Here is a 21,362-nt window from a genome sequence, read left to right as displayed (position 1 = left end):
CGAGGCAAATTTATGGTGAAATTATTGTCTTTCCACTTCCGTATTATGGCCCCAAAAGTGCTCACTGGACCATTCAGAAGCTTAGAATGGCGCCTATAACCAATGCCATCATTATGTTTTGCAACAATTAGGTTGCGAAGGTCTTGAGACAGCTCTTTGCTTTTACCCATCATGAGATGTGTCTTGTGTGACACCTTGGCAATGAGAACTTTTTGTAGGCCATCATTTGGGACTAAACCAGCTGTTATTAATTTCCACTGACAGGGGGCTGGATTGCTTTTTAATTAATGTAAGTTTTCAGCAGTTGTCTTGGCTTTCCATGCCTTTTTGCGCCTCCCTTTCTTCATGTGTTCAATACTTTTTCCCTGTGTCATTTCACATTATTACACATAACTTAATTTCTGAACTTATTTTTGTTTGTTTCTATGTATGGCTTACTTGGGTTGTTACCAACATCTGGTGAAAATTTCATGTCAATAGCACCTTTGGAAATATATTTACTGAGAAAAATGATGACGTGTTCAATACTTATTTCCCCCGCTGTATATATATATATATATATATATATATATATATATATATATATATATATATATATATATATATATATATATATATATAGTCATTGCATGAAGGACCACCCACATTTGACATCTCAGCTCTTTCCTTTAAAATGAATTTTTCTAAAATTCCTTCTTACAATTAAGGTTAAGGAAATCTCATATAAAATAAGTCATAGAGTCTATCCTACCAATCAATTTTTACCAAAAAAATAAAAGTGATATTTAAACTAAATGCTCTTTCTGTGAAAGTTCTACGGAAACAATTTCTCATATGTATTGATCCTGCCAAGATACAGTGTTTCTGGAAAGATGTTAAGAGATTCATTGCTGATAATATTTTAAATACTTCTCTCTATACTTATACTTATCCTATAAATATGTGATTTTAAGTTATGGTATTAAGGACCATTGCTCAAAGGATGTTGGTTTCCTTATAATTTTTTTTTATTTATATGTAAATTTCATATCCACAAATGTAAATTCACAAATGGCAAACCCAATTTTACAGCGCTTAAGAAGATTAAAATGTGCAAAGATGCGATGTCAAAATCTAAAAATATGCAATATGTTCTTAATTTAACATTTTCATATAAACAGTATATATTTACACTTATTCAACAATATATATACATGTTTATAGACTCTGTTGTTTTCTTTCTTTTCATTTTCTCTTTTTTGTAATTTCTATTGTATTGTGAAGCACGTGACATGTTCTGATGTAACATGGACATGCTTTTGCACATTCTATTTGTTGATAAAAAAAATAAAAGCATTAAAAAAAGCCATGAATTTCTTTAACGTCACCCTGGGGGAAAAAAGTATTTAAAAAAAATATGTTGTTTAAATCAAACCTCACTGATTGCTCCCCCTTGACGGACAGGGTGACATTGAAAAATGGAGGGGGCGGAGTCTAGTCTCTTTCAAACTTCCGGGCGGGAACTTCCGGTTGCGGTGAGTTGAGTTCCTGCTAGAGACACATGATGGTAAACTAAGAGCCGTAGGTGCGCTCCTGGAGTTTGACTGCGAAAAGTACAATAATCCTACATGTGGTCGAGACGATGGGGTCAAAAATAAAATAACAGAGGTGACTGAACCACCAAGCCTCAGGTACGTGAGCTCACGGAGTGATATCGCGATGACTCAGTTTTGTACTTTATAATGCCGAGAGTAGTTCTGCGTACCTGGCTAACAGTTACAAGCCGTTAGATGTCCGATTCGCAACCAAGTAACGTTATAGCGGTCTTTCACACTACGCCAACGCCATAGATCCATTTTATTTATATTGGTGAGTTTGTTCGCATTCTGTTTATCTTTTTAATTTGCAATAATAACCTAAAAAGTTAAATGTTACACGGGTTGAAGAGAGAATAGGCGAGAGCCGTTGCTTGCTGTCACTCAACCTCCTTGGCGACGGAAGTAGGTGGAACTTCAGATCACTCCCACCAATCAGGATCGCAGATAAAATGACTGACAGACTTTACAACCAATAGAATTACCGCAAATTTCCTATGGCGCTTGCAATGATTCTTTAATGCGCTTCGTCGTATTCCGGTGCACATTTGTCTATGCATCTGGGAAGACTGGCTGTAACACAGACGGGTAGCGCTATGTTGTACAGTGTGAGATTAAAACAGCTGGTTTGCTCATATTTTGGGTTCCTGCTGTTTTTAGTAGGACTCCATCAAGCCGAGGGGGCCGCTACAGAAATGGCAAACCTGAACTGGAAGCCGTTCGTCTATGGAGGAATGGCCTCAATTGTCGCAGAATTCGGTGAGTCTCTGTTGTGCACCTGCTATTTTTATCACCTATTAAAGAGCACTTTTTCATTTAAGTTTGCATTGCATTTATTCGGAATACATGTTATTATCTCATATGAAAGTGACAGAATGCATATTCATATTTGAGAGAATATAATGTATTATTTAGTTTTGTTCAGACGTATTTTTGTTTACGTGTCCAATAGCTGATATAAAGAATAACTGATAGAAAGTTTCTTTCTACATTTTGACACTAATATGTAAATAATAATAAGGTTTCCACAATAAAACGGGCATTATAATTTTTTTTTTATTATTATCATTATTATAATTTTATTATTATTATTATTACTATTTATTACTTCTATTAGATGCTTTACTAAATATACTGTTATTTATAACTATCAAAGTATTACCTTCAGAATCACAACTGGCGTGTTTGCACAATTGGAGGGACTTTAAAATGAGCCTTGATTGTTAGTGGAAGAATGATTTGCAGAACATGAAAAACAACATTCCCAACCACACAAAGAGAGCGAACTGTTCAAAATAGGGTAAGACATTCGATGACAGATAAGAGAAACAGGGCAGCCTTTAGATGCAGTACTAATATGCATAATAAAGTACTTCTAGATTTGATCTGAAATGTAACTCATAATTGAATCTTGCAGGTACGTTTCCCATTGATCTCACAAAAACGCGTCTCCAGGTTCAAGGGCAGACGCACTGCATGGAGGTCCGATATCGGGGGATGTTCCACGCTTTATTCAGGATTGGAAGTGAAGAAGGCGTCCGGGCGTTGTATTCGGGGTGAGTTTGAATTATTTAAAGCTTCTGAATGACAACAAACGCTTCACTTTAGCATCAGTGTTATGGTGTTTTACCTTACAATTTCTGAAGATCAGAGTTGTGTTCCCTTTTAAAGGTATATATGTAACCCCTTCAGTGGGTTTTAAATACAGCTGATAGCTGTAATAAACTCTAAATATAGATGATATTTAATTCACGAGGTTTGTAGAGGAGCTGAGTCAAGTGAAACTGGCCCTCTGCTTTGGCGTGCACAGACTGCAGTTCCAGTCTACGTGGTCATTTTATCTGTGCGTCTCAGAGCATCTTGTTTTTCAAACCATCATCTGATATTAATCTGCTGTTTCTTTCCCTGGCCTGAAGCTTATGGTTAGGAGGTTACTGCCATTGCTTAGCCTTAAAGTGTTTTAAAAAGAAAATATGTATTAATTGTTAGTGATTCAACTTTTTTGCCTGTCTTTTTTGCAAGTAGACTTGGATTGATAAAAGGACCAGATTTATATATAGAGACTGGTGGGCTTTTTTAATTATTTGGGCCAGATTAATTTTAATTAATCCGGCTGATTCTTTTCAGTGAACATGTTGAATCGTTTTGCAAACAGACTGAACGATTCATTTATGAATTGGACTCTTCCGTTTGCTGCGGTTCTCGAGTCAAAAACTCCCTGATTTAATGGGAAGCTTTAAGAAAATTAGAGATGCAGTGATTTATCGACGGCCGATATTTATTTAAACTACTGTTAAAACTGCTACCTAAAAAGCACTGTTTATTTCATATGTATCTTTGTTCTGCTGTATTAATGTATTTATGTTGGCCTGCTGAATGTTAAATGGATCCGCTCCTTGTTCATTAGAAAATATTTGATGATGCAGCAATAAACTAGCTTGTACGACTTAGTGCATGCGTTTTTGAACTTAATTTATAACATGATCGAAATACTTACTGACAAAACTTCAAATAAGAGAGCAATTGACAAATATCAGTATCTGAAGCTGCCAATAATTGTTTGTTAAAATTGGTATCGGTCCAAAAAAATCCCACAATGCATGTGCATCCCTAACAAAAATCATATTAGTTATTTCAGAACTAAATCTGCTGTAAAAGGTTGAGCTGTTTAAGCCTATTATATGAAATGCTTGATTGTGGATGCATAGCGTTCTTCTAAAAACATTGATGCCTTTTAGCCCATGTTAAAGGGGTGGTTTACTGCTTTTTTTCTTTGCATGATTGTGTTTATGGGGTGCAATATAACATGTCTTCGTGTTTTTTTTGTCTTATTTTTCATAAATTTCACCTTTATTGTAAGCCGCTTTCTCCTCTGTCATTTGAACGACCGGTTGACTTCCTGATTCTATGAAACCACTCCCTCGGAAACAGGCAATTGGCTCAGATTGGTTAGTTGGGCCGGTGTGTTGTAATTGGCTAAACTGCGTAGTGCATGTTGTCTGGAAACTTCACGCCCATTACCTTTACGGGCGAAAGTTGCATGTGCTCCGGTCAAATGTAAATAATGGTGTCAATACTGCCGTATCAGTTTGAGCAGGAATCAGACCCAGAAAGCGGCAATGAAGAGAGTCAAGCAACCTCCGCAAACACGGCTCTTACAAAACGTTTCTGAATGGTACATTTTTTTATTATTATTATTCTATTCTATTCTATTCTAATCTACTATTATTATTATATAAGAATTTCGATACGCTGTTACTTGAAAATGCTACTGCTGCTTGTTAGCTTTTGAGATACGGTTTTCTCCTGATTAAACATTTAATATAACTGAATAAACGACTGAGTAATACCGTTTTTTAAAGTTATTGTTTTAACTTGAGCAGCTGAAGTTTGCTGTTGCGATTACATATCATTTTTTGAACTTTATACACGTTTGTCTTATACACACAAAATAGCATCGAACTAACTGGCTATAAACAAACAGCGTTGGCATTGGTTTACGTTCTTGATCAAATCGAAAAATTACGTCATAAAATATACATGGAAAATACATTTACAAAATTAGTACATAATTACAAATTCAGGTCCAAAATGTTTGTACGTGTAAGTGGCTACTAAAGCCAGCGCTGGCATTTGTTTACGTCCTTGATAAAACTAAAACATTACGTCTGAAATTATACATGCAAACATTATAAAGTCTTACTTACAGGTTGTGGCCCAACAACTGCTGCCTCTGGTTTTAAAGTTGGAACTGCTTCATGTTTTAGTAACAGTTTCTTGTTGAATCCGGCATTGAATTCGTGGAGATTCTGGAAGCTGTCTTCCGTAAAATGCGCAGCACAGAGAGCTATTACGATTGAAATTTTCAGGAACATAATCAAACATAAATTTTAGCCATTGTTGACGAACTACAGCGTCCGAATGAAGCCCGGACACAGAAGACCTGGCAGCGGGGTGAAAATAACACACTTTCGACGGCATGGCTACAGCTCTCCACTATAGGCCTAACTCTTCCTCTTCGACAAAGCCGCAGAAATATGGCCATGCCCCCTTTTTTGCATGGGTTAGTTACGTATAAAACCCGGGAAGTATCTCGTTGTAGTCCCATTCGAGTCGTTTTTGTAGGCATTAAACTTCCTGATTTTTAAAAGAGGATATCTCTGCTTACGTTGAACTTTCAGCGCAGCAACTTTGCAGATACTGTTCTTGCACCAACAGCAACATTACACACCATTTAAAATGAAAAAAGTGAAATCACAATCAACCACCCCTTTAAGTCTGCATATAATGTATGCTTCTGTTATTTGCCACTACAATTACAGACAATTTGTATTCCCCAATTTTTTAATACTATATGGTATATTTAGTCATTTTCACTTGTTTGAACACTTGAATTATCAGTAGCCTAACTTAAATTGATATTTTAGTCTATTGAAAGTTCATGTTTTTAGTAATAAAACATTAGCATATTTTCAGATCAATACATATTAAATGTGTGCTCTTATCTTCCTTATTGACTAGTGCTGGCTAAAGCAAATAATAAATGTGCTTCATTGATTAGTACCTTTTACTATTAATACTTAAGTTAAGTACATTAAAAATCAAGTTGTTTTGTACTTTTATTCATGTAGATTTTAAAAGTAGTACTAGTACTTTCACTGGAGGAATATTTTATTAAGTTTACTCAAGTACTTGATTTGTGTACTTTGTCCACCACTTATCACAACATTTTGTGCAATTTGCAATGAGGCCAGCCTGTTTTTCAGAGGAATTTCTTTTACCTGTGGTACTATGGAAAAATATGGTGAAATGGTGTACTTTTGTTGAACCAATTTGCACAAATGTTTGCATATGTGCTTTGCATGATTTTGTCTTTGTTTTCTAAACATAAGAGAAACTTTTGATGATGTGCACACTTTAATGTTTTCTGACATTGACGACCATTCATTCTTTTCTCTATTAGTTTGGCTAATCCTTAGAACTTAATTTAAATCTTTGCATTAATAAATGTGCTTGTTAGTCATTGCATGGTCTTGTGATGAATTTAGTCTGTCATTGAAACTGATCTAGGCCTATTTAGATTTCCATTTAACCTCAGAATGGAAAGAAAGCAATGACCTTGAAGTTGTGGGTTTTTTTTTTTTACTCCTAGAATTTCACCTGCGCTCCTCCGACAAGCTTCCTACGGCACAATCAAGATCGGTACCTACAACACACTGAAGAAACTGTTTGTTAGCCATCCTGAAGGTGGGTTTAGGATGAATCCTTTGATCATACTGTTCATTTCATACTACATCTTTTCTTCTCAGTGCAACATTTCTTTAGTTTGAGAACAGAATGGAAAAGCTACAAAGCTTTAAACTTTGTATTTGGCACTTTGATACTGTTATCCTCAATTACATGATCTTACAATTATATTAATAGCTAACTATATCTAAAATATAAAAACATTGATATCAAACATATCTGCGACCTACTTTGACTGTAGCGGGTAGCTCTATGACAAGGAATGAATCGTCTCCAGAAAATGATCTACACCGTAATGTGTTGAGCGATATGGGGTAGTCATTGACTTGTTAGCCAACATGACAAACATGTTGCACACATCCAGTCACAAATGTAAAAAAAAAAAAAATGTATTAGAGTAGCAATAGCTTTGAAGGGATAATTCACCCAAAAATGAAAATTCTGTCACTAATTACTCCCTCATGTCCTTCCAAACCCGTAAGACTTTCGTTCATCTTCGTAACACAAATGAAGATGAAATCATTTTTAATGAAATCTGAGAGCTTTCTGTCCTTCCATAGACAGCTACGCAACTGCCACTTTGACGCCTCAAAAAGTTAATAAAGAGATTGATTGATTGATTGATCACAAATAAATATTCATGAACACACATCAGTTGTGGTAAACAGAAGCTCAAGCATGTTCACCTGACATGAGAGAACCAATGAGGTTCATTCTCGTGTTACGCAGCACGTTTGAGCTTCTGCAAGAGCCAATGAGGTTCATTCTTGTGTTACGCAGCACGTTTGAGCTTCTGCAAGAGCCAATGAGGTTCATTCTCGTGTTATGCAGCACGTTTGAGCTTCAGAAAGAACCAATGAGGTTCATTCTCGTGTTACGCAGCCTGTTTGAGCTTCAGCAAGAGGTTTGTTCTCGCGACTCAAGCAGGTTCGGTTAAGCTTTTGTTTATGTTCGCTGGTCAATGTTTATGTGAATAAAAGCCTAAATTCAATCTGTTCATCATATAAAGCGATAGTCTCTTCAGAAAATTTGGAATAAACCACTCGATTCGTATGGATTAATGATTTCTTTATAGTTTTACAATCTCTTTATGAAATTTTTGAAGCGTCAAAGTGGTAGTTGCGTATGCGTAGCTGTCTACGGAGAGACAGAAGGCTCTTGGATTTCATAAAAAATATCTTCATTTGTGTTCCAAAGATGAATGAAAGTCTTACGGGTTTGGAGCGACATGAAGACGAGTAATTCATGGCAGAATTTTCATTTTTGGGTGAACTATCCCATTAATTTCCCAGACTACTGAAATCAATGTTGAATTAGATAGTTAGAATCAGTCCAACGTTCATGTAGTTGTCCAAATAGTGTTGGTGAGGATTTACATAAGCAATTGACCGTTCGCAAAGACCCGCCCCCTTTAGTTACTGTTGCTCACGCCGCTCTCGCGCCACACCATGTTCTCACTCAGTGAAAAATACATTGCGGAGCAGAGAGGACACTGACAACGTGCTGACAGACAGGACAGACTAGGTTACTTTTGATATGAAACAGTCTCACCTTTCAAATTTGATCATTTTTTTTTACGAAATTTAAACAATAAATACCGTTTTGTGGCTCTTTAATGTGTCTGACAGATCGCTGTAGAGTCTCTTAAAGCTGCTCGTGAACCGATCATCTCTTTCTTACTTCTAGTTAATTTATAGCATCAAATAAACATGAAAGAACATAAGAAGGAATGTTGTTTTAACCGCGGAAAGACATCAGTACACACCGTTTTTCAAGTTCAAATCCTCCAATGTTAATCTACTAACTCTCCTGACTGCTTTGTCGGACAAAAATGGCGGATGGCGGATTATGATTGGTCAGATCACCTGTCAATCAAACTCCCTGCGAAGGGTCAATTGTTAACAGTTGCCCTTGAATGCATTTCAGGTCAGTCCCGTCGTAAGGTTACATTTTCAGTTAGCTACCTAACACTGTGCAGTAACTAGGCATGATGCAAGTCAGAGAACAATAAATCCTGTCTCTCGTGTGCTAATCTGAGTTTGTCCTAACCAGCTGTGATTAAGTGGCAAGTCGTTTTCTTTGTATAAATCTAGCATTTTGATGAATAGTCATGCCCACAGTGAAGTCTGTTTTTATTCAAGGTGTCGTTCCACAAAACAGATGGGATTCGGGGAAATTTAATGATTTTGGTTAGATTTCTCTTACAATTCTGGATCCATCCCATCCGATCCTGACATGATGAAAGCAAAAATTCAGTTCTCATTCATTTCTCTAGGGTGAGTTTCCCGTTGCCAACTAAGGAAACACACCCCTGACTGATTTATAAGTGTTTTTGATTCACTAAAAAGAACGGTCACATAAGAGCACTTTGTTCAGGAAGCTCACTGAATTGTCTAGCTGTATAGTTTGTGATTTATTAAATGATTCGTTCATCCCAAAATTTTAATTTACTCCTGTTGTTTCAAATCCGTTGCAATTAAGATGTCTTTGAAACCTGAGCGAATTCGGTCCCTCCATTGAAAGCTCATTGCACCAAAACTTTGACGCTTCATAAAGAGATTGTAAAAGTGGAATCAAGTGGTTTTATCCAAGTCGTGAACTAGGGATGTCAATTTTCACAAATTCCCATGATCGATCGTCGTTTAAATTAACGATCAATTAATCGATTAATCGTTAGCCTTAATACTGCGATATGCGTCCACTGCAGTGGCTATAACAGCATGACAGGGTCTGCAAATGCTGCTCAAAACGCTATGTTCCTCACCAAATCAATGAGAATGGTTTTAAATATAAATAAAGGGCTAGTAGGATTGTAAAATGTTTCGATGTGATTGATAAGTAAATTAATTATTTAATAATCAAATATAACTACTAATACAACGTGTCACCAACGCCGCCTCATATGCGCTTAGAATGTGTGACTGTTGTGGACGCGCTCTTCCTGGAACAACTGCACGCGCTGAATGAATCTGCTACCGTTAAACTGGAGCACTTTGCTAGCACGTTATTTATCTAAAAGAAACGCATCCTATATGAGATTAATCAGATATATTCAAAATAAACATAATATTACAAATTATATCTGCACAAAATGACGCAAATGCATGCACAAGTGAACTTGAACTAAGTTACGTGCCATTCATTCAGAACTACTCATGTTGTGGACGCGCTCCTCCTGGAGCAACGCGACACGGCAACTAAACCCAAATAATTCACAATGTTTTATTACAATATTGTAATCTTTATAATGTTATGTAATATTACAGTCTCAATAGTCATTATTAGTCGTGCACTGCCGTTTGAGCTGCGCGCGCTGAAGCTGACGCTTTACTACAGAGTTAATTCTTAACCAAATGCATCCAATATGAGATAAATCAGATATAGATAGGCCTACAGAAAATAAACAGTATTACAACTTACATTTGCACAAAACAAAAGGCTGCGAATGCACACGCAAACTTATAGTCATGATGAAGGTGTAAAATGGTCCCAAACATAACTCCGGCGCGCTCGCTTTACATGTTGCGCGGTTGAGCAGCGCGCACGCGCATGAAGACCTGCTTAATCGATGATCGATAAGTTGTATCGATTAAATGTATTATGGACAATTAATCGATCGTCGATTAATCGTTGACATCCCTATCGTGAACACATCAAATATGGTGAACCGAAGCTCAAATGTGCTTGATTGAAGAAAAAAAGAAAAAAACCCTCATTGGAACATTATTCTGTTTTCTCACCTCCTGTTGCTTGCTTGGTGGTGTTACACAATGGGATATAGATAACAGGGTTTTAAGGAACAGGTATTTTTGATTTGAGTAAAAAAAAAAAAAGAATTATGTAGCATTAGCTAAATTTTCCACTGTTACGAGGCTCTACCAATACTGTTGTTGAAAACAAGGTGTAACCACCATCACTAATGTGCGGTCCAAACAAAGGCAGACAGGTGTCTAGCATTACCTTATCTGGTGCTGGCGCCGCGGATTTCCATCTGACCTGCTACAGAATCTTCCCTGCTCTGCAAACAACATTACTTGAATCCCTGTGACAAACACTCAAAGAAAGGTCACAGCTTGGCCTTTCTATTGTATTAAACATGCTGTATTTAGACTCTTCTGGATGATTTCTATTGCTTTTACTGCATGGTTTTCCAAGGATGTTGCCACTTTTTGTCAAATGCTTATTTTGATACAGGCTTTGCCTGCTGGTGTGGGGATACCAATACCCGTTCTCCTGCCAAAATGAACGGCTGTTCTGACTGTTGGTCACATTGATCAAGGAATCACTGTAATTATTGATCTAAATTTGATCCACACTTAAATTGTGTTCTTTCTCCTCCTGTCATCACACTGAACTCTAATCTCATTCATTTTCTCTCTTGGGGTCTTATCATTAGTGCCTTGCTCTATAAAGACTAGGTGCCACATCTTAAAATACTATAACAAGGCTTTACTCAGAGCATTTACAAAAATAAGGCTTCAGTGCACTTTAAATTAGTTTATCTGTGGTTGATTATTGCATGTCTTATTCCTTCCTTATTGTGTTTGTTACTGATTTGAATCATTAAACTGCTAATTGATTTGTAGCTTCTTTTTTAGTCTTTAATGAAACGTGTTAAAGAACCATTCTGAATCTAATGGGTGCTCTTGTCTGTTTTCCAGATGAAACTATGGTGATTAATGTGTTTTGTGGGGTGGTGTCTGGTGTTTTGTCCTCCTCTTTGGCAAATCCAACTGATGTGCTAAAGGTATGTAAAATCTCCTGTATGTAAAAAGCCACAACAAATTTTAGTATAATAATGCAGAAAATGTTTAATATAACTGTGCATGTAATTAGTCTTTTTTATTTATTTATTTAGAATCTTTTGATTATCCAGAGAGAATAAATAAATGTAAAAAACTAAACATGAATAAATAAATATAGAAAATTTTATTTGACACATGAGATTTGTTTGATCCAAAAACTGAAATAGTACTACAATTTAAAATAAAGTAATGGTGAAGCTGAATTTTCAGCATCATTACTCCAGTCTTCAGTCACATGATCCTTCAGAAATCATTCTAATATGCTGATTTGATGCTCAACAAACATTTCTTATTGTTAGCAATGTTGACAACTGTTTTTGCTTATGATAGTTGTGCTGCGTAATATTTTAATGAAAACAGAATTGTTTTTCTGATTGTTTTGATAATAAATTAGAGATTACGATTCTCCCACATTCCTGAATAGACGCAACATTGATTTCAGTGTTTGACGGCTTGGCCAGCACGCAGATTTGCTTACGGTTATGAATTGCATGCAAACACATTTTGTGTACATACTTTGTGTTAATAACCGAACTGCTTGCGGCCATGTTAAAGATAAGTATGTTTCCCATCTTATCTTTATCCTAGCTAGGATGGCACGATATTGAAGAAAAATGTGATATGCGATAACTTGTTAAATAATGCAATATGTTACGAAATAGCTTGAAGTGTGTAAAATAAATAAATATTTAAAAAGTTTCCGCTACATTTTGAAGTAACCTATTCAAATCATTCAGATATCGCAAGCTATTGTGATATGTACATTTGTGATATTTAAAATTTCTATATATCGTGCAGCCCAACACAGACCACTGAGCTTGTTTTGTCTGAATTCTTATTTCCCTCGGCTTTATCAGATTCGCATGCAGGCTCAAGGCAGCCTGTTACAGGGAAGCATGATGTCTAATTTCATCAACATTTACCAGACCGAGGGCACGCGAGGCCTGTGGAGGGTGAGTGCTTTCATTACTTCTTGTCTGAGACATCAGTGGTGAGATTTCAAAGCATGCGTGGCCATCGGCTGTTTGAATATCTCCTTAGCGTTCCAGCTTCTGGGATTTTGATGCCTGTCTTGTTTTCAGGGTGTCATTCCTACTGCACAGAGGGCAGCCATTGTGGTGGGTGTGGAGCTGCCAGTCTATGACATCACCAAGAAGCATTTGATTCTTTCAGGCCTGATGGGAGACACAGTGTTAACTCATTTCATGTGAGCATTTCTAGCAGTTCTTTTGATACCTAAAATTTGAATTATTAAAACATTGACCTCATGAATCACATTGTTTCTTCTGTTTATTTAGTTCCAGTTTTGCGTGTGGTCTGGCAGGAGCGCTGGCCTCCAACCCAGTGGACGTGGTGAGGACGCGTATGATGAATCAGCGTGTTGTCGCCGGTAACCATATGTACAAGGGCACCCTCGACGGACTCATGCAGACCTGGAGAAATGAAGGGTTTTTTGCTCTCTATAAAGGCTTCTGGCCCAACTGGCTGCGTCTCGGGCCCTGGAACATCATTGTATCCTTTATCAGTAAAATACTTTGTTTTAGGACCTTAAAGGGGCCAAGTGCGATTGTTCAAGTGGTCTGGTTTCAGACCTGCTTGATTCTATAAAACCCTGGTGCTTTTGCTTTCATCTTCATCACAAACTTGCATGGCGCATTATGAAGAGCAGGTCAATATATTGTTCGTATTTATTCGGTGGTATTATGCACAGCAGAGTGAACAACACTTGGGTCACTATCAGAGCATGTGAGCGGAGTGGAGCGGGAGCGAGCGGATCTTGGACAGAGCGCAGAGCGGCATTTTTAAAAGGACGGAGCGTCGCCTTATTTCCCGCTCCAATTTCGCTCAGTTCACACCACGAGTCTGAAGCATGCTCAGTCAAACCTAAACCAGGATCCATCTGTCTTGCACAGTCATCAACAGTAGACTATTTTCAGTCAAAACTCGGCTCAATAATGGAGTTCAAAAAGTAGGCTACTTCAAAAAGGAAAATGAGAAGTCATACAGGTGTAGGCTACTATTAATATAAAACCAACTAACAATGATAATGTGGTACAAGAAAACGAATGTGGAGACATCGTTTCAGTCAGCAAAGATTCATTTTGGAATCTCAAAAGACACATCTCTCGAAAACATGAACGTGACCTACGCGAACACGCAACAAAAGGTTAGCAAATTGAATACGGTAACTTGTAACAAAGTGTAAATTAAATATAGCATAATATTCAAACAAATTCGTTTTTTCATTCAAGTAGACCTAATGGTTCGTTTTATTTAGCCGAATTTGTGTCGTCCGTAATAATATTTATATTATTAGGCCCATTTATTCGTTTTATTTTACAGCAGTTTGTGTGTATGGAAGCCAATTTAAATTTTAATCGTGCGCGTTGCGCAAAAGTTCACTTATCAAAATTCTGGCCTTATAGTTAATTTACTTTTAAAAAATGTATATTTTTGTTTATATAATTTTTATTTATATTATTAGGCCCATTTATTCGTTTAATTTTACAGGACTTTTTGTTTAGGCTATATTCCTTCTTACATAGGCCTGTAATTTGAAATAAAACATTTCAATTTGAAAAATGTTGTTGTTGCTCATTAGTTGTTTAGGAGGTAAGGCTGTGGTCTAAGCTAAAAGTGATATACATGTAGATTTTTTTCCTTTTTCGGAGCGAGCGGGGGGCGATTTGAGTGGAGCGCGAAGCAAACCTCGTTGAGCGCTGAGCGATAATGAGCGGAGCGGCCTGATGTAGCTTTGAGCGGGGGAGCGGACGGGTGAACAGTTCCGTGAGCGATGAGCGGAGATTCTCACCGCTCCACTCCGCTCACATGCTCTGGTCACTATATGTGCGTCACAAGAAGGCGGCTTTCTGCTGCATGCTAACGGGCTCAGAGAAGACAGCTGATTGTGAGCCTTTCATTTGCTCTCTCTCTCGCTCGTATTCAAGGTAAATCATCACCAGTGTCATCCCCTACACTGTAAAAAAATGATTGTTGGTTTAACTTAAAAAGTAACCTGGTTGCCTTAAAATTGAGTTCATTGAAATCAGAAATTTGAGATTGGTTTAATCAACAGAAACTCAAAATATGATGTTATCTGAACCACATAAATTATCCAGTTGATTTGACAAAAGAAAAAAGATAAATTTCAAGGATAAATCATGAAAATATTTGTTTACAGTGTCCATCTTTTGTTGAACTAATGACGCTGGCTAAAACGCATGAGTAGGTTACTTTACTTCTGTGAAGTAACACAGTGCGGACACAATTTCACGATCCGCATGACAGCTTTCACATTCCAATTTTTCATGTGAACCATGCTGTTAAGAACTAAACTGCCAGTGTGAAAGCAGTCTGTGAAATGTCCTTGGGTTCGTAGTGTTTGCATAGTCCAACCACTAGAGGTCAGTACACTGCAACATGAGATCGATGGATATACAGTATATCTCTCTCTCTCTCACACACACACACACACACACAAAGTGGGCCCCAAAAATACTGTATTTCTATTATTAATATATTTTCATGAACTTATCACAGGTATTACAATATTATGAAGTGGCATTTATTTTGAATAACTCAAACACACTTTTCAATCAAAACGTAAAATAAATTTGTTTAAGGTTTCAAAATTCGAAACAATAGATATATTGTTGAAATCAAAGACAAAAGGAGTGTCTCAGAACAGTTAAGTTAGTTCTTGCGTCATTTGTTTGCAGATACCACTGGCTTCAATATTTTCTATGTAATGCAATGAAATTCCAACATTTTGAAATAGACTTAAAGGATAAGTTTGTAGATTTTCAACCATAACATGAGAATAAGATTTGTGTGTGTAAACGCATATGCTGACATCTGTCTATTCTTCCTGTGATCCTTGACTTAAATATCAGTTCTTCCTCACCTTTGAGCAGCTGAAGAAGTTTCCGTTGTAGCTGAAACTGTGACTTCGCTGAACTGTGTGTCTGTGTGTGTGAATGGAGCTTTTGTCCTTCAGCATTCATCATCCCTTCTCCATCACACACACCTATAAGTATGTTTATTTAAGAACTTGTTTTTTTCTGTTCTCATTTGTATTGCACATACTTGACACATTTAAACACTCGTTTTTGCACTCGTTAATGCTTTATTTTTCACTCCTGGCAGCTATCTGTCCGTCAGCGTCATGTTCACAGGCCCAGTGGTGATCTCGTAATATATGCTTAGTCTGGTGAATATCTGAAGTAAAGTGCGATAGCTGGAAACCATCAGGCGTAGTTTCTCCTCACTCATGGCATCAAACGATTATGCTCAAGTTAAGTTACTAAAGACACGTCCACCGGGTGAGGATGTAGAGCAATAGATAGTGTATTACTGAATATAAGTAGATTTGTTTTCTACTTTTTTCTAGAATATTTGAGGTCAGCACACTCTAAATGAGATGTTATCCTTGTAAGTTAAACTGTTCACATGTAGACACCGCTGACAAATCTTTTTGCTTTATCTGTAGACTGCAGATATGATAGGACATGTCCATGTTGCAAACTTGTATACAGGTCAAATTAATACCAAAGGATCTAGTAAGTTGGTGATGTGACCTCACATCCTGGATCTTTGAAATCAATGGGCCCGCCCCGTTCATAAAACTCAAGCAAATTTTAGTGTAACTTTAATCATTCATAAGTCCGTTCTTTCTCAAGTTGGCACATTTAAGTCAACGTTGCTTGTTTCATAAGGCCCAATGTGCGCAAAAAGCTTCTTTTATCCAATATTATGTCTAAGACTTCTGAAATTCTCAATGAAAATAGGTGAGGAGTTTATGCTTGAACACGCACAGAATTGAAATCACTTGTGCACAAGATATATGTACTGGTTTTCTCTTTTTTTTTTCTCTTTTTTTTTTTTTTCAGCGATCTCTTAATTGCCACATAGATGTGTGTATGCAGTTTGTGTGTGTGTGTGTGTTCTGAGAAGCACATGCAAGATAAACATTTTGGCAACTGTCAAAAGTGTGTAAATACTGCAACTGTATGATAGAACAAAAATAAAATATTAGCATATACTTTTTTTTTTTGCATTTTAGGTCAGATTTTGTGGAAAAAGGGGTCAGTAGCATTTCTGGCGCTTGCCTCCTTTGCCAAAGTGTACATGTTTTGAACCAGAACTGCACTGTTGTTTCTGAGTTTTAAAGTGACATTATTATTATTATTGGGAAGGTACTGTTACATATTTATCTTTGTATGTCAATATATTTCAAGCCTTACCGCTTCCTGCTTTTGTATTTATGTCTTTGCCTGATCGTTTTATGCCTCTTGGTGTGCTAGCCAAACATGAAGGGTTTAACTTCTGCTATAATTCAATGTGCTCTGTTGTTCATAACCTTTAACATGTTCTTAAGCAATTCAAACTACTGTAAACTAATCAAACATTCTTGCTTAAGTTATATGGGCAAACTGTTCTTCATACGACTTTAAGGGGTTTTCCTCTTTGATATACTTGCTTCCAATTCTTTCTCAGACTTTGGCTTTTGCTAGATTGGTCATTACAGCATGGTGCATGAAATATTCCTCTGGATAACTTTTGAAAATGCTTATTTCATTGTGTAGCAAAGACCAAGAACCACATTAACGAATGTGCCAGTGTTTTTATTTCAATTTACTGTTAGTCACCCACAGATCATGGTCTTTTTTTGCTTTGCAGATTTTCAACTTTTTTTTTTATTATTTAGCAGATATTTGCTGTTTTATTGTATGAAATGTTCTTTTGTGTAGATGTACTTTAATTGTATAGGGTGTTCATTTGGATGTATAATGGAAGCCATGATGAATGTTCTGACAACACTGTCATACAATGATAAAATTATACAATTTACTCCTAATTTAAAATTTACTGCAGCAAATTCATTTGATAAATGAGCTTATGAAAAAGTGCAGAATTAAGTTTACACACACACACATGATATATTTGATGTGTGTGTTTTGAAAGTGGGTATAAAAGCAAATAAAATCCCCAACGCTGCTTTTTTCTTTTCTTCAAAAATCGAAAAACATCCAATATCCATTGCTGTATATTATGCTTGCAATTGCCAATTTCTTTGTGAGCCACTCTTTAGTTAAATGTCTTTGGTGAACACATTATTTATTATGATCTGTTGCTTGAATAGACAATGATTGTATTAAACATGTCTGATGTTTTTTTTGTGTTTTTTTTTTTGTGTGTGTGTGTGGCTGGTTTGATTTATTTTGCTTTGTCTGATGTAACTGCACCCTGATAATAAACACAGTTTTCACTGAAAGTTCGTTGTTTATAGGTCACATTTAGTCCCATTGAGGCATAGGACCAAACAAAATTAATGAACTGCATCATCATACGGTTCTGTTGTGTTTGAACGTTTTGTTCAAAACGGCATCACACTTTTTTTTTTTATCAAATGACTCTAACCGTTAGCAATTTGATAAAAAAAAAGTGTGATGCATTTTTCAATGATATTATGAGATCATCATAGTGTTGCAATCAGGCATGGAAGAAACATTGCACCTCCATGCCAAGGGTTGAACAGTTTGGCCACCTGCCCAGATCTTTAACCATCAGACTTACACCTAGCCTACATGCCAAGTTGTAGCGTACAATCGGTAGAATTCAAAGGTATTTTCTTTGAAAAATTTGCATTCATGAATATAAAATATTGCAAGAAATCGTAATAAGTTAATAAACATGAAAAGGGTCGTTTCACCAAAGAGCACATATTTTTGGCTGATACAAAAGTTTGGGGATGAATTCCTTCCTATAATGTTTGAAAAGTCTAACCAAAACACACTGCAATAAACACAGTTCCAAACTAAGTGAACATGGTTTCTTCAAATTGATGACAAACGATGTTGGGTGTTATACTGGGAGCAAATACTGATATTGAACTCTGCAAGTTTACAATTTACTGTAACAATTATTTACTGGGTAGAATTATTTGTTTAATTATTTTTTTTTTTTAATCCGGAAATCTTTTTATTATGTCACTTGAAATTATTAGATATATCCACAAAAACAAAATTAACAATGAGTGTTGGTAGTTGACGGTAGCCATTGACCTCCATAGTACAACTGTCTGGTTACCAACATTCTTCAAAATATCTTCTTTTGTGTTCAACATAAGAAAGAAACTCATACAGGTTTGGAACAACTTGAGGGTGAGTAAATGACAGAATTTTAATTTTTGTGTGAACTGTCCCTTTAATAAATGTGCCAATCCTTTTTTTCCACAATGTACAGGTGGGCCTCCCTGTTGCTCCTTTCAGATATTTGAGCTTAGGGAGGAGTGATTGAGAAAACACGCCTCTTCTCATTTATACAACATTACTGGAGAAACTTCAGGAGTCAGTTAGCGGCGCGCACACGGGCTTCGCAAACTTCACACACATTCATATGATAATTCTTTTTTAATTTTCTGGACTTACACAACCGCAGAAATGACTCTACCATACTCTCAAAGCGTGAGGACGATGAAAACCGTGACCGTCGCGGCGGAGCCGTGCACACAGACTGTCATGACGACTCCTGGCGGGATAAACGACGGTTCAACGACTTATCACACGGTAACCCTCGCTGGATCTCAGCTACAACCAACCTCTCCTGTCGGGATAAATGACGGTTCAACGACTTATCGCACGGTAACCCTCGCTGGATCTCAGTTGCAACAAACCTCTCCTGTCGGGATAAGCGAAGGAACGACTTACCGCACGGTAACCCTTGCTGGGTCTCAACAACTACAGCCCGTCCAGTACATTAACAACCAAATGCAGGGGAACGTGGTGTACGGAGGCGCGCGTTACCTGGTGCCCGTGCAGCAGCAGCAGCGGCCCGCGGAGTACGTGTACCTGAGCCAGGCGCCGACGCAGCGCGTCATGCAACAAGTGTACGTTCAGAACGCTCAGCCCATGAGCGTCAGCAGCGTCGACGAGACCGACTACAGACAAGTTGTGAGTGTTTATTTATGCTTCTAACTTTTCCTTTTGCTTTACAGTAGTATCTAAATAGTTAATATAATATAATTTAGTATTATACTCAATCTATATATCTATATAATCTATATAGGGGTCCAGGTAGTTTGTGGAGAAAATGACCAAAATTGACAAAAGATGCTGCTGATGCTGTCGTGTCGATACAGCTGTATTGGAGTTTAATGTCAGCAGCAGCCACCGAGTTCAAAAGTTTTAGGTTTCTTTAGAGCCCCCTAAGATCAGAAATTGAAATTTAAAATGAATGTGCTAATGCAGTTTCCCAACTTTTATTTTTATTTTTATTTTTTTGAGTCACGGTAACGTTACCTCTTAATTTTTCCATAACTTGTGGTACCCTACACTAGTGTTGTCACGATACTGGAATTTCTAGTAACCTCTATACAATAACTTGAAAAGTGTCGATATTCAATACTATTTTCGATACCATGGGAAAGAACAGCTGTATCTGTCTTAGATATTTTTTATATTTTCAAATTTTTGTTCATCCAAGGAAATCAATAATCAATCGCTTTATATGATCACAGATTTCAATGTAGGCATATATATATATATATATATATATATATATATATATATATATATATATATATATATATATATATAAACATTGCTCAGTTATTTTTAACTATCTCACCTAAATGTTTCAATGTATTCAAGAGTCAGTGTATTTATGTTTTTACAATGAGCTAATTTTGTTGCAATAGCACAAGATGTCTTTTCTTTTCTTTTTTTAAAATCAACCCAAGTAAACAGTTAGCAATAAAATAAGAACAAATAAACAAACGACTAAGGATAGCACAAATAAATACAACAGAATAAAGATGCTTTCACTTTAAGACCTGACTCACGTATCCAGTATACACGTGCTTTCTTTCTGAACTGTTTACATTCACTTAGGACGATTGTGCTTATGTGAATACTCAGCAAGACAGACATTGTGGCATTTTTATTTATTTTATTTTTTTTGAGTATTTGTCCGTTTAAAGGGATACTCCACTTTAAAATGAAAATTCTGTCATCATATACTCACCCTCATGTTGTTTCAAACCTGTATGAATTTCTTTCTTCTGCTGAACAGAAAGGAAGATATTTAGAATAATGTCGTTAACCAGACAGTTTCTGGTGCCATTGACTTCCATAGTGGGAAAAAATATATACTATGGAAGTCAATGGGACCAGAAACTGTCTGGTTACTGACATTCTTCTAAATATCTTCCTTTCTGTTCAGCAGAAGAAAGAAATTCATACAGGTTTGAAACAACATGAGGGTGAGTATATGATGACAGAATTTTCATTTTAAAGTGGAGTATTCCTTTAAGTGTGTTTGTTTGGCACTCGCAAACTTTATAAGAGGCAGCTTTATGTGCACGCTTTGAATGTGAGCGCAAATGAAAAATTAAAATGATGCGCAACTCTCGCAATCCTGCACTGAAATTCAGACCAACCTTTCTTATGATTTGCATTTTTACTATCCATTTGTGTGTGTTCTTTGCTATCATTAGAGACATTAGAGATTGGTGGTATATGTTAATTAAATGCTACATATTTTAGCAATTTAAAAATGTTTGAAGGATTTTTACACGGCATCCCTGACGCCAGGGTCACCAGACGCAGCACCCTGGTTGGGAATCACTGTACTAATGTAATGGAGGCCAGAGCTGTGCAGGTAAACCTCACTGCCCTGATCTCAAGAGGATATTGGATATTGGATCCCAATGAATATTTTAAGGCTATATTAGTAC

The 21,362-nt window shown here is 36.6% G+C and overlaps 2 protein-coding genes across 3 annotated transcripts in view; both read left to right on the top strand.

The window, feature by feature from the left end:
- Window positions 1-1,503: 1,503 nt before the first annotated feature.
- Window positions 1,504-17,900, top strand: slc25a14 (solute carrier family 25 member 14). 2 transcript variants are annotated; one of them, XM_082141437.1, is made up of 9 exons: window positions 1,504-1,670; window positions 2,238-2,333; window positions 2,992-3,130; window positions 6,727-6,821; window positions 11,483-11,568; window positions 12,484-12,579; window positions 12,709-12,833; window positions 12,925-13,138; window positions 15,520-17,900. In XM_082141437.1, the coding sequence occupies exons 2-9, from the start codon at window positions 2,270-2,272 to the stop codon at window positions 15,559-15,561; spliced, it is 861 nt and encodes a 286-aa protein (XP_081997563.1). In that variant the 5' UTR covers window positions 1,504-1,670; window positions 2,238-2,269; the 3' UTR covers window positions 15,562-17,900. The 2 variants fall into 2 exon arrangements, with proteins under 2 accessions (XP_081997563.1, XP_081997562.1); XM_082141436.1 differs by having other exon boundaries at window positions 2,235-2,333.
- A 1,052-nt stretch (window positions 17,901-18,952) lies between these two features.
- The window catches only part of pof1b (POF1B actin binding protein), a 33,427-nt gene continuing 31,017 nt past the window's right edge, over window positions 18,953-21,362 (top strand). The window contains exon 1 of the mRNA XM_082141313.1: window positions 18,953-19,578. Coding sequence (XP_081997439.1) covers window positions 19,069-19,578 — 510 coding nt within the window. The 5' untranslated portion in view covers window positions 18,953-19,068. The remainder of the gene's footprint in view (window positions 19,579-21,362) is intronic.

The sequence above is a fragment of the Leuciscus leuciscus genome (assembly GCF_965113295.1).
Source record: "Leuciscus leuciscus genome assembly, chromosome: 16".
In the NCBI taxonomy this organism is placed as follows: domain Eukaryota; kingdom Metazoa; phylum Chordata; class Actinopteri; order Cypriniformes; family Leuciscidae; genus Leuciscus; species Leuciscus leuciscus.
This window is presented reverse-complemented; position numbering and strand designations above follow the sequence as displayed.

Excerpts from the sequence above, each read along its gene's own strand:
- slc25a14 (XM_082141437.1), top strand. The coding sequence starts at position 2,270 with ATGGCAAACCTGAACTGGAAGCCGTTCGTCTATGGAGGAATGGCCTCA. Across the intron at positions 12,580-12,708 it reads GCACGCGAGGCCTGTGGAGG|GGTGTCATTCCTACTGCACA; the intron begins GTGAGTGCTTTC and ends TCTTGTTTTCAG. Across the intron at positions 12,834-12,924 it reads ACAGTGTTAACTCATTTCAT|TTCCAGTTTTGCGTGTGGTC; the intron begins GTGAGCATTTCT and ends CTGTTTATTTAG.